The sequence below is a fragment of the Hyperolius riggenbachi genome, chromosome 1 (assembly GCF_040937935.1).
Source record: "Hyperolius riggenbachi isolate aHypRig1 chromosome 1, aHypRig1.pri, whole genome shotgun sequence".
Lineage (NCBI taxonomy): Eukaryota > Metazoa > Chordata > Amphibia > Anura > Hyperoliidae > Hyperolius > Hyperolius riggenbachi.
The window spans coordinates 325,305,511-325,321,645 of NC_090646.1; the positions used below are offsets into that span (position 1 = coordinate 325,305,511).

Here is a 16,135-nt window from a genome sequence, read left to right on the forward strand (position 1 = left end):
TATAATATGTGCACATTACACAACACTCAGCATTCAAAATGAGTCTTTCAGAGCAGTCTGTGAAGTAATGACTTCTCCTCTAGCAGAGGAAAAGTAAATAGTCCAGGAACAGTTGAGATAATAAAAGTCAGATAACAGCCCTCTCCACGACTAACTTAGTCGGAGAGCTTAATGGCTTGTTTGCATAGAGATAACAACTGGAGTTTCTCAACTCTTCCTGTACTGGAAACAATTACACTGATGTCAATTCAATAATAACATGCGCTAAAAAGTGTACATATAGAAGTACTTCACTATTTATTCAATTGTTAAAAATCATAAAATACACACCTTCAATTTCAAATAATCCACCATATATAGTTCAACTCTCATTCAACCACTCACATACAACATAGAGGGCCCCTCTATTCAATCCTTTTTCACCAGTATTAAAGACTTCTCTAAAATCACGAGAAAGGACTAATGTTCCTTTATAGGGCTTTCTTCCCTTAATCCAATCAGAATAATTTCCTTAGGATTCCTTCTATAACGGGAATCGCACTGTTGCCAATGTTCCTGATTAGTTACAGTTCCGTCAATTTAGACTCACGTGTCCCTTAGGATGGGGGATTAGCAGCCGCTTTTCACAGCGATATGTTCCTGTAGCAGGACTCCCCCGCTCTGACCTCTTTACGTGCTCCCACACTCTGCCCGCTGCCTCTCTGTCTCACCGGCGTCTTCCGGCGGCATACGAAGGTTCAGACTGCAAGACTCAAACCTCGCTCGCCGCACTTCCGCTCAGATGATCAGCTGATCCGGCCAGCGTCTCTTTTTGGGTGACGTCACCACACAGCTTCTGGGTCTTTGTTTACAAGTGGCTGCTGCGCGCTTACACAGCCACCTAAGTCCAGAGCTTCTTAGCAGATGTCTTTATAGCAGAAAAACAACCTCTACGCGTTTCAGCCAATGCGTTGGCCCTCATCAGGAGGAATTGGTAATGCACAGGAGGCCAGTGAATTCTCTTATCTTTATAGTCCAGGGTCGCCATTTTGCTCTATCACTTAACTCCGCCCTTATGCAAATACATAATTAGATCCTTTCCTCTTAAAGCAACGTTCTTCAGTATTCCTTCATTTTGACATTGGTGAATATAATGCACAGCACATCTTTCTTACCTCACTCACCAAACAAGATTCTTCCCCACCACATCCATCACCCACCCCCATAAAATTTGTTTATTAAAATTCACTCCTTTAGAATTACTTAAAAAAGGCAAAAAACTCCATTTCACTATTGAGGCCCTTAGGTGCCAATGTGTCCAACTGATAAATCCACATAGATTCTTTTTGTGACATCTTGCTTATATAGTCACCACCCCTTTTAGCTGGGTGGACGACCTCCAAACCATAAAATATAGTCCCCTTTAAAAGGCCTCTATGTTTCTCTTTATAGTGTTTGGACAGTGGGTGTCCCTCATTTTTCTTTTTTATATTATTAAAGTGTTCCCCGATCCTCCTCTGTAGGGATCTTTTTGTCCTCCCCACGTATCTTTTTTGACAGGGACATTGGATACAATAGATCACACCACTGGTTGTGCATGTGATAGAGTCTTTGATCTTATACATCGTTGAGTCTGGTGCCTGAATCTCCACTATCCTCCCTGGATTGCTTGTTCTCTTACAGTTGAGGCAAAAACCACACCTCATAAACCCCCCTCTCTCACGTTCTTGTGCTGTGTTTATCCCATATTTGCATTCATTAGCTGCTGTGGCTATGGATAATCCAATATTTGGTGCTTTCTTAAAAATTAATTTAGGCCTCTCAGGTAACAACTCCCCCAGGGTTTTGTCTTCCTTCAATACATCCCAGTGCTTACGAATTATCCCCGCTATTTTGTTTGATTGTGTGGTATGCTGGAACAACATACTGAAGTTGTTCGCATCCCACTCTGTTTTATTATGATTTTTATTCATTTATTTAGGATCGGGGAACACTTTAATAATATAAAAAAGAAAAATGAGGGACACCCACTGTCCAAACACTATAAAGAGAAACATAGAGGCCTTTTAAAGGGGACTATATTTTATGGTTTGGAGGTCGTCCACCCAGCTAAAAGGGGTGGTGACTATATAAGCAAGATGTCACAAAAAGAATCTATGTGGATTTATCAGTTGGACACATTGGCACCTAAGGGCCTCAATAGTGAAATGGAGTTTTTTGCCTTTTTTAAGTAATTCTAAAGGAGTGAATTTTAATAAACAAATTTTATGGGGGTGGGTGATGGATGTGATGGGGAAGAATCTTGTTTGGTGAGTGAGGTAAGAAAGATGTGCTGTGCATTATATTCACCAATGTCAAAATGAAGGAATACTGAAGAACGTTGCTTTAAGAGGAAAGGATCTAATTATGTATTTGCATAAGGGCGGAGTTAAGTGATAGAGCAAAATGGCGACCCTGGACTATAAAGATAAGAGAATTCACTGGCCTCCTGTGCATTACCAATTCCTCCTGATGAGGGCCAACGCATTGGCTGAAACGCGTAGAGGTTGTTTTTCTGCTATAAAGACATCTGCTAAGAAGCTCTGGACTTAGGTGGCTGTGTAAGCGCGCAGCAGCCACTTGTAAACAAAGACCCAGAAGCTGTGTGGTGACGTCACCCAAAAAGAGACGCTGGCCGGATCAGCTGATCATCTGAGCGGAAGTGCGGCGAGCGAGGTTTGAGTCTTGCAGTCTGAACCTTCGTATGCCGCCGGAAGACGCCGGTGAGACAGAGAGGCAGCGGGCAGAGTGTGGGAGCACGTAAAGAGGTCAGAGCGGGGGAGTCCTGCTACAGGAACATATCGCTGTGAAAAGCGGCTGCTAATCCCCCATCCTAAGGGACACGTGAGTCTAAATTGACGGAACTGTAACTAATCAGGAACATTGGCAACAGTGCGATTCCCGTTATAGAAGGAATCCTAAGGAAATTATTCTGATTGGATTAAAGGGAAGGTCCAAGCAAAAAAAAAAAAAAAAGAGTTTAACTTACCTGGGGCTTCTACCAGCCCCATGTAGCCATCCTGTGCCCTCGTAGTCACTCACTGCTGCTCCAGCCCGTTGCTGGCAGCTTTCTGACCTCGGAGGTCAGGGCCGCATTGCATACATTTTTACGCATTCCAGCTAGTGCAGGAACAAAAATGTATGCGTTGCACCACTAACGCGTAAAAATGTATATGTTAATGTTCCTGCACTAGCGGGAATACGTAAAAATGTACGCAATGCGGCCCTGACCTCCGAGGTCAGAAAGCTGCCAGCGGGGGACTGGAGCAGCAGTGAGTGACTATGAGGGCACAGGATGGCTACATGGGGCTGGTAGAAGCCCCAGGTAAGTTAAACTCATTTTTTTTTTTTTTGCTTGGACCTTCCCTTTAAGGGAAGAAAGCCCTATAAAGGAACATTAGTCCTTTCTCGTGATTTTAGAGAAGTCTTTAATACTGGTGAAAAAGGATTGAATAGAGGGGCCCTCTATGTTGTATGTGAGTGGTTGAATGAGAGTTGAACTATATATGGTGGATTATTTGAAATTGAAGGTGTGTATTTTATGATTTTAACAATTGAATAAATAGTGAAGTACTTCTATATGTACACTTTTTAGCGCATGTTATTATTGAATTGACAGTCTTTTAGAATTTTTTGGGGGTTGAAGGGATTCCAGCATATAACGTGCAGCTTACTAACTCTTTCACCTAGCGCTAATTGTACTACTTAAAGAATTTAATTACACTGATGTATCTGATCTTAATGTTTTATTTCTTAGCTGTGCTACACATACAAATCATAATAATATTTTTTTTTCGCTTCAGTGTCTCTTTAATGGCTGCACTTGGGGACCAGAATGGGTTAATGACTACACTGCATAAATTATTGTAGCCCTTAACCCCTCCTGGCCCCCAAGTGCAGCCAATAACTACTCCAGGCCCCCAGCCGTTAACCAATCGCATCAACTGTTGCACAGGGAACAAGTGTGTCTAGTCTTATGAGACCAGTATGCTTGCCGGTGCCTTGTCTCAGCCGGATTGCCCAACGGCTACAGATGAACGTCCTATTAGCAATAAGAGATAAAAACACCTGAGGAATAATGTAATATTCGTAACATGTAGTGTACTTGTTCATCTAATACTGCAAAATCATTGCAACCAGTGGTGTGCCGTCTCTTATTGCTAATTGGACCCCCAGCCGTTAACCCTGAGGGTACAGCGATGCCCGCATCGCTGCAGCAAGGGGAGAGAGAATGGTGTCGTCCTGGCTATAAGGCAAGACATTTAGGACTACTGGTGTATAGGTCCTCCCCCCACTTTTGTACTATGAGTCAGTCCTAAATTTCTCGACTTATAGCCAAGTATATACGATATTTCAAGACTTTTTGTCTTCTAAAAAGTACCAGACCTGGGACACAGAGCGCAGACTATAATTTCCTGCAGTCTCGGACGATGTTTGCAAGTGGTTTCAACCCACCTTTGTGAATATATATATATATATATATATATAAATACTAGCTGTTGACCCGGCATTGCCCAGGTATGTATTTGGTTGTGGTTGGCTCCATCCACTTTTTCTAACCTTGACAGTGTCACTCAATGACCAAGTTTGTGAGCTTTGTGGTACTTGGCATCAATAATTTAAATTTTCCCACGGAAATTAAACAAATCTGATGGGCGGTTTGTGGCTTACCCCCTTTTCTGAATGTGAACCTCAATTAACCAAAGACCGACTGTATCAGGTTTGAGGCCTCTGCCACTAAGTGTAAAAATGGCAGCAACCTAAATATTTCCTTTGAAAATCAATAGGTGAATTTTGATTGCCTGTTGTAGGCTCCACCCACTTTTCTGAATATTCCCAGTCACTCAGTGGCTAACTGTGCTAAGCATGAGAACCCTGCCATTAACAGTTTAAGTATGGCTGCAGTTTACATCTTCCCATTCAAAATGAACGACTGAAATTTGATTGGCTGTTTTATGCTCCACCCACTTTCCCTGAAGTTTTAACCTCAGTCACCAAGTGACCAACTGTGCCAAGTTTGGGGACTCTGGCTTTATTACGGTGAGAATGGCAGTCTTTTCCATTTTTCCATTGACATGAACGGGTGAAATCTGATTGGCTGTTTGCAGTTCTGCCCAGGTGTGCAGGGGGTGACGGGGGGGGGGGGGGGGGGGGGGTGAGACCCCCAGAACATATTTTTCCAGGTAGTAAGGTATCTGCGTGCCAAGTTTCATTGAATTCAGCAAAGGTGTTTTTGAGCGATGGCGGCACATACACACACACACACACAATTTTACATAGATACAGTGCTGCCCATAAATTATTCATACCCCTGGCAAATTTTGACTTAGTTACTTTTATTCAACCAGCAAGTAATTTTTTGAAGCAAAATGACAGATGTCTCCCAAAAGATAATAAGATGATGTACAAGAGGAATTATTGTGGAAAAAACATTTCTCAGCTTTTATTTACATTTGAGCAAAATAAATCAATAGAAAATCCTGTATTAGCCATTACAGCAATCAAAAGCTTCCAATAAATGCAGACCAGCTTTTTGCATGTCTCCACGGGTAGTTTTGCCCATTCATCTTTAGCAATGAGCTCAAAATCTTTCAGGTTGGATGGTCTTCTTGCCATCACTCTGATCTTTAGCTCCCTCCACAGATTCTCAATTGGATTCAAGTCAGGACTCTGGCTGGGCCACTCCAAAACGTTAATGTTGTTGTCTGTTAACCATTTCTTCACCACTTTTGCTGTGTGTTTTGGGTCATAGTCATGCCGAAATGTCCACTGGAGGCCAAGGCCAAGTTTCTCTGCAGACTACCTGATGTTTGTTGAGAATCCTCATGTATTACTCTTTTTTTCATGGTGCCAATAATTGGTATTAGGTTCCCTGGTCCATTGGCTGAAAAAACAACCCCAAAGCATTATGTTCCTACCACCATGTTTGACAGCAGGGATGGTGTTCTTTGGGTTGAAAGCTTCTCTTTTTTTACGCCAAGTGAAGGAAACATCAGTGTGACCAAACAATTCAATTTTTGTTGCACAGAAGACCAGAAGTCGTCTTCTTTGTCCAGATGACCATTTGCAAAGGCCATGCGAGCTTTTGGGTGCCTTATCCGGAGAAGTGGTGTCCTACTTGTTCTGCATCAGTGGAACCCAGCAGTGTGCAGTGTCCATTGGATTGTCTGCCTTGAAACATTGCCACCAGCAGAGCCCACATTCACCAGGATGGCCTTGGTGGTTATCCTTGGATTCTTTATCACCTCTCTCACTATCCTCCTGCCCAGCAGAGTTGTCACTTTTGGCTTCCGACCACGTCCTCTGAGATTTTCGACAGTTTGGAACATCTTGTATTTTTTAATAATACTTTGCACTGTAGTCACTGGAACTGGAAAAACATTTAGAAATGGCCATGTAGCCCTTTCCTGACTTGTGAGCAGACAATGCGCAGCCGCAGGTCTTTACTAAGCTCCTTTAGCTTAGCCATGACTGTCCACAAAGCAACTGCAGAGAGCTGCGGTTTTTAACCCGTTGAATTGATTAAAACAGCTGTACCCAATTCATCAGGGTAATTAGGATGCTTTAGAGCAGCTTGGACTATTTGGAATGGTATAGAACTTTGGATTTTCCCCACAGACTGTGACAGTTTGTGAAGGGTATGAATAGTTTTGGACTGGACACTTTTTGCTCAAATTTAAATACAAAACTGAGATTTTTTTTCCCCACAATAATGCTTTTTGCACAGTCTTATCTTTTGGGAGACACCTATGTAATTTCCCATCAAAAAATGAGTTGCTAATTAAATAAAAGTAACGAAGTCAAAATTTGTCAAGGGGGGTGAATAATTATGGGCAGCACTGTAGATAGATTTTCTGATTATATCCACCTATAACCACCAAGAGTCACAATTCAGTTCCTGATGGATTTAATCATTCTTCCCAGATGAATTCAACATATAGCCAAGTTACATCTGGATCAAAGATCGCTTCACAGTGATCTGTCCAAAAATAGTGGTTTGTCACTCTATGAATTCCACTATCATAAGTGGAAATATTCTTGCTGTACTTTCAGACAAACTTAATGGATGCCTTAGCCCAAACAAAAATGTAATAAAACGGGGTGGGAGGAGCAGGCATGTGTAGTGGGTTGGATGCTGATCGTGGAAGTGCATGCTGACAGCGCACTCACGTTCTATCTAGAGCCAGCTAGCCATTGGCCCGGGGAATGCATAAGGCGTAGCATACTTGCGCTTTATGTACACACCTTCCTCCCTGGCTTTTTTTTTTTTTTTTTAATTACATCTCCACCATGGAAGGTCGGATGTCCGTGATCAAGCACCTGGATGGTGTGAAACAATTGTAGGACCAGCGGGCATCGGTGTGTGGCTTATCTAAATGGTGAAGTACAGTGGTTTTACCATTCCCCATGTGCAATTGCTGCTCCTTGTTTTTACACTGATGTGCAATAAATGAAGGCTGGTTTCACTAATGCCCACGTTTCCTGTTGGACTTTGTTGCTTGGACTGTTTAAATTCAATGTGGAGGCACAGGCACAGTGTTTTTGAAAGCTATATGAACGTAGTGTACTTCTGTTTTTCCAGTGATCATAGAGAGTGCAAAGAGTTGCTTTCCATTTGCGTCTATAAAGTAATACAGGCGCACTACGTAGTTGGAACGTAGTGTGCATGCAAAGAGCACTCCCAGCCGCGGGTACGCGATCAAGGACGTGCGCTGCCGAGCTGCGCCTGCACAGTCTTCATCGACCCTCCCAACCAGCAAGTAGCTTCGGAGGTTCGGTACACAGTAACGGAGGGCGACAGAGGAGTTTTAACATTTTTTGTTAGGGCTAAGGTAGCCTTTAAAATAAACTTGGGACCATTGTAATAAAACACAGGCCTTAGGCCATACCTTTACTCTTGAATATGCAGTATTTTTTGGAACATAAGACAAACTTTTTCTCCCCCAAAAATGGGGAGAAAAAATCCCTGTGTCCTATATTCCACATTCCAGACAGAGTCCCTGGACTTACGATGCCCTGGTGATACGAACCACTGACCCACTGCAGCATTGGGGACTCCTTGCCTTGTCCCCTTGCGTTGTCTTCCAGCACCCACAATGTCTCCTCCGTTCTCCTGTGTAAAAATAATTCTGCGCGGCTCCCCCTAAGTTAAAGGACTACTGAAGGGAGAAGATTATGGAGTCTGCCATATTTATTTCCTTTTAAGCAATACTAGTTGCGTGGCAGCCCAGCTGATCTATATGGCTGCAGTAGTGTCTGAATCACACCTGAAACAAGCATGCTGCTAATCTTGTCAGTAATGTCAGAAACACCCGATCTGCTGCATGCTTGTTCAGGGTCTATGGCTAAAAGTATTAGAGGCAGAGGATCAGCAGGATAGCCAGGCAACTGGCATTGCTTAACAGGAAATAAATATGGCCTCCATATCACTCTTACTTCAGTTGTCCTTGAAGGCTTCTGCTGACACGATCTGCAGAAGCCTTTACTAGGGGGAGATGCATGGAAGAGGAGAGGCCTGTTGATCGTTGCTGGAATAGTCGAATGAAGTGAGCCGATCTGCGGCTAATTATTCTTACACAGGGGAGCGGAGGAAACATTGCAGGGATGGGGGGGGGGGGGGGGATCGAGAGGAAATGGGGGACAGGAAATGACATGGAGGGGATAGGAAAGGACACGGGCCAGGAGGGGATGCAAGGGGAACAGGAAGGGGAGGAACAGAGGGATACACAGGGAAACAGGGGGACATAGGGGGGCGACTAAGGACACAGTGGGACACGCAGAGGACAGAAGGGAACACGGGAGGACACATGGGGACACAGCAGGCCAATAATTTGGGGATAACATCTACAATACGCTCCTGGAACATGGACATACGCACGTATATTCCGGAGCGTCTCATATTCTGAAAAATACGGGTAAATATACAGTGATGTGAAAAACTATTTGCCCCCTTCCTGATTTCTTATTCTTTTGCATGTTTGTCACACTTAAATGTTTCTGCTCATCAAAAACCGTTAACTATTAGTCAAAGATAAAATAATTGAACACAAAATGCAGTTTTAAATGATGGTTTTTATTATTTAGTGAGAAAAAAAACCTCCAAATCTACATGGCCCTGTGTGAAAAAGTGATTGCCCCCCCCCCCCCTTGTTAAATAATAACTTAACTGTGGTTTATTTAACTATATTCAATTTCTGTAGTCACCCCCAGGCCCGATTACTGCCACACCTGTTTCAATCAAGAAATAACTTAAATAGGAGCTATCTGACACAGAGAAGTAGACCAAAAGCACCTCAAAAGCTAGACATCATGTCAAGATCCAAAGAAATTCAGGAACAAATGAGAACAAAAGTAATTGAGATCTATCAGTCTGGTAAAGGTTATAAAGCCATTTCTAAATCTTTGGGACTCCAGCGAACCACAGTGAGAGCCATTATCCACAAATGGCAAAAACATGGAACAGTGATGAACCTTCCCAGGAGTGGCCGGCCGGCCGACCGCCCAAAATTACCCCAAGAGCGAAGAGAAAACTCATCCGAGAGGCCACAAAAGACCCCAGGACAACATCTAAAGAACTGCAGGCCTCACTTACCTCAATTAAGGTCAGTGTTCACATCTCCACCATAAGAAAGAGACTGGGCAAAAACGGCCTGCATGGAAGATATCCAAGGCGCAAACCACTTAAGCAAAAACAACATTAAGGCTCGTCTCAATTTTGCTAAAAAAAAAAACAACCTCTCAATGATTGCCAAAACTTTTGGGAAAATACCTTGTGGACCGACGAGACAAAAGTTGAACTTTTTGGAAGGAGCGTGTCCAGTTACATCTGGCGTAGAAGTAACACAGCATTTCAGCAAAAGAACATCATACCAACAGTATAATATGGTGGTGGTAGTGTGATGGTCTGGGGTTGTTTTGCTGCTTCAGGACCTGGAAGGCTTGCTGTGATAGATGAAACCATGAATTCTACTGTCTAGCAAAAAATCCTGAAGGAGAATGTCCGGCCATCTGTTCGTCAACTCAAGCTGAAGCGATCTTGGGTGCTGCAGCAGGACAATGACCCAAAACACACCAGCAAATCCACCTCTGAATGGCTAAAGAAAAATAAAATGAAGACTTTGGAGTGGCCTAGTCAAAGTCCTGACCTGAATCCTATTGAGATGTTGTGGCATGACCTTAAAAAGGCGGTTCATGCTAAAAAACCCTCAAATAAAGCTGAATTACAACAATTCTGCAAAGATGAGTGGGCCAAAATTCCTCCAGAGCGCTGTAAAAGATTCGTTGCAAGTTATCGCAAACGCTTGATTGCAGTTATTGCTGCTAAGGGTGGCCCAACCAGTTACTAGGTTCATGGGGAAATTTCTTTTTCACACGGGGCCATGTAGGTTTTGAGTTTTTTTTCACACTAAATAATAAAAACCATCATTTAAAACTGCATTTTGGGGGGCGTGGCTACGCAGCGGAGCTGAATGGAGGTCTGAGCCTGCAGCTCCTGCTGTGAACACCTAAATACAGCGACTTAAAGCTATCCCAGAAGCCTCAAATTGCACCTAAAGGTGGGTGAAGGTCCCAGGATGTCACAGGAGTGGCGTAGAGTGACATACAATCAGCCAAAGCGTGGATCTGCAGTCCCTAAGAAGCTATCAACCTTCTTCACAGAGGAGATCAAAGATGGCGCCGCCCAGCACAGGCCCAGCCCGCATCATGAGGCAGACACACAGTCTCCCTCTCCCCTGGCACAAAGAAACAGATACAGCGTTCTGTTCACCCCTCCTGCAAAGGTAAACAGGAGAGATAGAGCGGATATCCTGGAGGAATATTATGAGGAGGGTAATGTCACCCGCAGTGAGTCCACAGACTACAGGGAACGCAGCCCACTGCAGCCTATGAGACCTTCCAAGACACAGCCTGCTTCCTCCCAGCGTGACACTGCTGATCAGAAGGTAGGATCTGCATCCCATTCTACCCCTCACCCCTCCGCTGACCCATCCATCCATCCATCCACCTGCATCCACACATCTCACTGAGGCAGATGACCCTTTCAGTACCCTAGCGTCATTCCCTGTCACAGAACAGCCTATATCCCAGCAGTTTTTCAAATCTTTCATGCTCTCCTTTTGTAAAATGATGGCTGACAATAATATGGGAGTTAGGAATGATTTACAGTCTATGGCAGGCAACATTGATCTCTTTGCCCAGGAAACTGATCAGAGGATCAATAGACTGGAAAACAAGATGCAGGAGATGTCCATAGCATATAACACCCTGGTGGACTCTCACAAAAATCTATTAGTAGAAAACAAGTGGATGAAGGAGAAAATAGCAGATGGGGAGGACAGGAACAGGCACAACAACATTAAAATCAGGGGGGTCCCTGAGTCTGTTCCCAATGACAATCTCAAGGATTATGTTGCTGACATCCTGCACACTTCATTCCCTGGGTTGACAAAAAGTGAATTGACTGTGGACAGGGCACACAGACTGCCCAAACCTGCCCATCTTGGGAAAAATGTGCCCAGAGATGTGATCACCAGAATTCACTTCTTCCATGTAAAAGAGCAACTCCTGGCAGCCACAAGAGAGGGAAAGAAGCTTCCTGGTGAATACAGAGATCTTTCACTTTATCAAGACTTATCTCAAATCACCCTACAAACCAGACGGGCATTCTCAAAGATTACCACAACTTTGAGACATCACAAGATCCAGTATAACTGGGGATTCCCCCCTAAGCTGATCATCTTTAGCCAAGGATCCTCTTATGTGAGAAGAACTACTTGCCAAGTGGGATATACCAATCTTCATTCCCAGAGATCCACAAAAGGACAGGCTCTTTCGCCCTCCGATTTCTCCTAAGCCCAATTTTACCTCAGCACCTATGGACACCACCCAACCTTTGCCTGATGCAGAAAAGGACAAAGCTGGAGAGGCCTCAGGTACAACTTGATCATGGGTGTTCCCCCACTGAACTTTTTCCCCCACACAGACTTTTCCCCTCAGGAATCTCTCTCCTTTAGGTGGAAAGTCCTACTGAAGCCCACAACGGTGGGCCCTGACCGTTAGGTCACTGACTTCTTTTTCTTCCTTTTTGTTGGAAGTGTTCCTATAGTTTGAGTTTGGGACTCTTCTCTTTCTTTTTCAGTGCACCCACTGGCGCCCACAGTCGCCTCTCCACCTTCAGCAGAGCACGATAAGTATTATCATCTTCACGGACATTGTCCTTGTGTGTTTGCTTGCCAATCAACTGTACACCTGCTGTCACACATTAAAGCTACAGTGCCAGACATCTTCTGTTTTCTTTCCTACTTGAAATGGTCACAATGCTTGAACTATTCATGTCGTGAGCATGTAGCTTCTGCTGAAGTTTTGCACACTGCCTTTCAGTGATCTGTCCCATCTGTAATTTACTGAGTGCCTACCTACCTTCTTCAAAGCCATCTTATTAATTCATATGGAATCCCACAATCTGAAAAACTAATATATGACAAACTATCTAGATTCTTCAATAAACACCCATATACCCCCATTACATTCTTGTCCAAGATTATGAAACTCACTCACTCAGAAAATTCACACCTAAAAGGTACCTCTGTTTTTTATAGAACTCTCCTAGATCTAAAAGAATCCTTTCCTAAGTGGCAACTAACCAAATGGCAGGATTGGCTTGGAGAGGATATTGGTGTGGAGGAATGGGAGATGACCGTTAATGCACTTAAAAAGGTCTCTCATTGTGTAGGCCATCATGAGAACTTGTTAAAAAACGTTTGGCAGTGGTTTATGACCCCAGAAAAAATCACTAAATTTGATTCCAAAACATCACCCCTGTGTTGGAGAGGATGCGGCCTGGCGGGTACCATTGAACACATTATGTGGGAATGCCCTGCTCTTCAAAACATTTGGAGGGAGATTGAGGGATTTCTCCAACAACTCCCAATGTCCTTACAATCGGTCCCTCCTGGGTTAGCTGTTCTTAATTTAGGTGCAAACTCCTTACCCCCCCCCCCTCAGGAAAGACTGATAATCACCCATGTTTTCATAGTTGTGAGAAGTATGCTGGCCCTAAATTGGAAAACCCCCTACATTCCCACCATGGATGAGGTTTTAAGAAGGGTGGAATCTAACCTATTGGCGGAAAAGGACTGGTCAATCCGATGTGGTAACCTCAACTCTTTTCTCAAAAAAGCCGCTCTTTGGCCCACAGTTTATACACATTCTAAATTACTGGAGTTTTAATCCTGTTTTTGCATCATTAATTTTTGTATTCATCAATCTAGAATTAACCTTCTTGATTATGGTGAAAAGGTGCTCTGAAAATGCCCTGTAGATTGGTCACATACATCCTGCATCTCGCTCTGAGGACATAATTATAGGTATGGAAACAGTGGATTGGACTATTGGACAATGAGGTGTGCACGTAGTGTAGGATAGAATAGATTAGGTTAGTTTAGACATATATAGTTTAAACAACAATATAACACAATTGGAACATTATTAATAAGTCTAAAGTTTAGTATAGAGATTATTGACACCAACTGTTGAAGATGTGTAATCTGAGACATTATGGTAATTTTAGTAAGGCTTTTCTCCCTGGGATCTCAGTAGGAGGTTATCCCCCATTTCCCAGGTTGAGAGAATCCTGCACAAAGCCAACCTACACCAACCATGGTGCCATACACATCCTCGATGGGAAACACTTCCTTTATCTTAACTTCAACTTTCTCTAACTTAGACGCGATTTTTATGTCAAATAATAGTATTTGACAAATAGTTTGCTGTAGCTAAACAGTTAGACAAACAGAATGATATGGAGACTGATTAAGCGATACCTAACCATTGTACTAATTTTATGGTCCCATATATATCCACTTTCTCAATTTATCATTTTTCTTAACTTTCAGGATTTCATACTTTTCCCTTTATATTAGACATTAAATTTACTTGTTTTTGAGTTTTTGGGAATTTTTGTGACATTTTTCCATAAAATAGCGAAAAACGCACAAAAAACGTGTTAAAAACGCGCTTTGCGGCTTTTGGGCGTTTATTTAGCGGTAATTGCGTTTTTTTGCCGCTACTCAACCGCTACTGAAACGCTTTTAGAAAATACGCATATACGCATGGAAAAACATGTTTGTACGCATGCTAGGCATGGTTATACGCGGTTTATGCGTATTTTTGTACGCGTCAAGACGCATCTAAAATACGCATTCATACACAAAATAATACTCTAATTCAACACTTATAGCGTATTTTACACGAAATCAACCCATAAAAATCTACGCATTAACTACGCGTTTTATGCGAACATTTCTAACTGGAAACTTTAAAATATTATCTTAAAAGTTATTCTTAAGTTCATTAAACAAGATGTCTGCCCATAGAATATTATTGATATGGATCCTGTTTGTAACATTCTTATGTATATGCTGCAATCTTCATTAATTTTTTATTTTTCATATAACTATATAACTTCGTATCTGCACATTATTATTGACTAATTCTGCAGTATTTGTACACAAAGACATTTGTATGCTATGCTACTGTTAGTTTTTTACCTGTTTGTCAACTGTATTGTTATAATTTTGAAAAATTCCAATAAAAATTATTGATGTGAAAACTGCATTTTGTGTTCAATTATGTTATCTTTGACTAATAGTTAACGGTTTTGGATGAGCAGAAACATTTAAGTGTGACAAACATGCAAAAGAATAGGAAATCAGGAAGGGGGCAAATAGTTTTTCACATCACTGTAAAATGATCTAATACTGTGGGTTTACAAGTTATATTTTTTCAAATTGCTGTGGAAAATACTTAATATAAATGTTTGGAACTAAAAACTGAAGACTAATCAAATCACCACCTACACCTACCTGTTGACTGTTCTCCTTGACAATCACTGTTCTGCACAGAAGAACTGTTTTTTACTGTCAACTTTCCTTCAAGAACAGACTTATGGGAAATGCCTTTCTTGTTTACTTCTGAAAGATAAATATAGAACAAACATGAACATAAGTATATCAGTGTACCCAAGTAGTTAATTTAAAATAAAGCAATATTATAACAGTTGAATGCAGAGGCAACTGTACAATAATCTTTTCTTTGATATAGTATACAGCTGTAAGGTGCATACACGTGCACCATAATGGTGGCCTGTAGTAAATGGGACATGATCCTTCGTGCGACAGTTCTGGGAACAAACAAACAACAAACAGAACATTTATAACGCGCTTTTCTCATGGCGGACTCAAAGCGCCAGAGCTGCAGCCACTAGGACGCGGTCTATAGGCAGTAGCAGTGTTAGGGAGTATTGCCCAAGGTCTCCTACTGAATAGGTGCTGGCTTAGTGAACAGGCAGAGCCGAGATTCGAATCCAAGTCTCCTGTGTCAGAGGCAGAGCCCTTAACCATTACACTATCCAGCCACTGCAAACAAGATCATAAAAACAAGGTCATAAAGATGCATCCCTTGGCTATCTATAGCTAAGAATGCGCTCAGCCATCTTTTTTGCTTAAAGATCCATAGTAACACCGTAAATTCAAATCAAAGTGACACTGACACACACAAAAAAACCCTTATGCTATAATGAATTGTATGTGTAGTACAGATAATTAATAGAACATTAGTAGCAAAGTAGAGAGTCTCATTTTTATTTTCAGTTATATAGCTTTTTTATAACATTGCATCAGTCTCTAATATTTGCAGTGTACAAACCACACTCTGTATTTTAAACTATGAAACAGAGCAGAGCTAACGACCCTTTGAACTTCCCTGCAGTAAAACCTTATCTGAAGTTGTCTTTCACTGTTTCTTTGATGTATAAGTGCTTCAGAAAAATGCACTGTCTACCGTCCAAGTTGGATTTGACAGCTCAGAGAAGCACTTTTGAATAACTGACTTTTTTAACTCTTCCTGTACTGGAAACAATAGGAGATTCCTATCTTTGCTACTTATGTTCTATTTCTTAGCTGTACTACACATACAATTCATTATTTCATAACTTTATTTTCACTTCAAATTCCCTTTAACCACTTCATGACAAAGGACGAATATATACGTCCATTGTATTTGTGGCAAATGCACCACCAATTTGTTACTAAATGTGGCACATGTGGTATCGTTTTAA

At 42.1% G+C, this 16,135-nt stretch overlaps 1 protein-coding gene across 6 annotated transcripts in view; it reads right to left on the reverse strand.

The window, feature by feature from the left end:
* Window positions 1-16,135, reverse strand: part of REXO1 (RNA exonuclease 1 homolog) — a 373,818-nt gene that overhangs the window by 162,212 nt on the left and 195,471 nt on the right. For all 6 annotated transcript variants that reach the window (XM_068233863.1, XM_068233861.1, XM_068233862.1 and 3 more), the window contains one exon: window positions 14,883-14,990. In XM_068233863.1, the coding sequence (XP_068089964.1) occupies window positions 14,883-14,990 (108 nt within the window). The remainder of the gene's footprint in view (window positions 1-14,882; window positions 14,991-16,135) is intronic.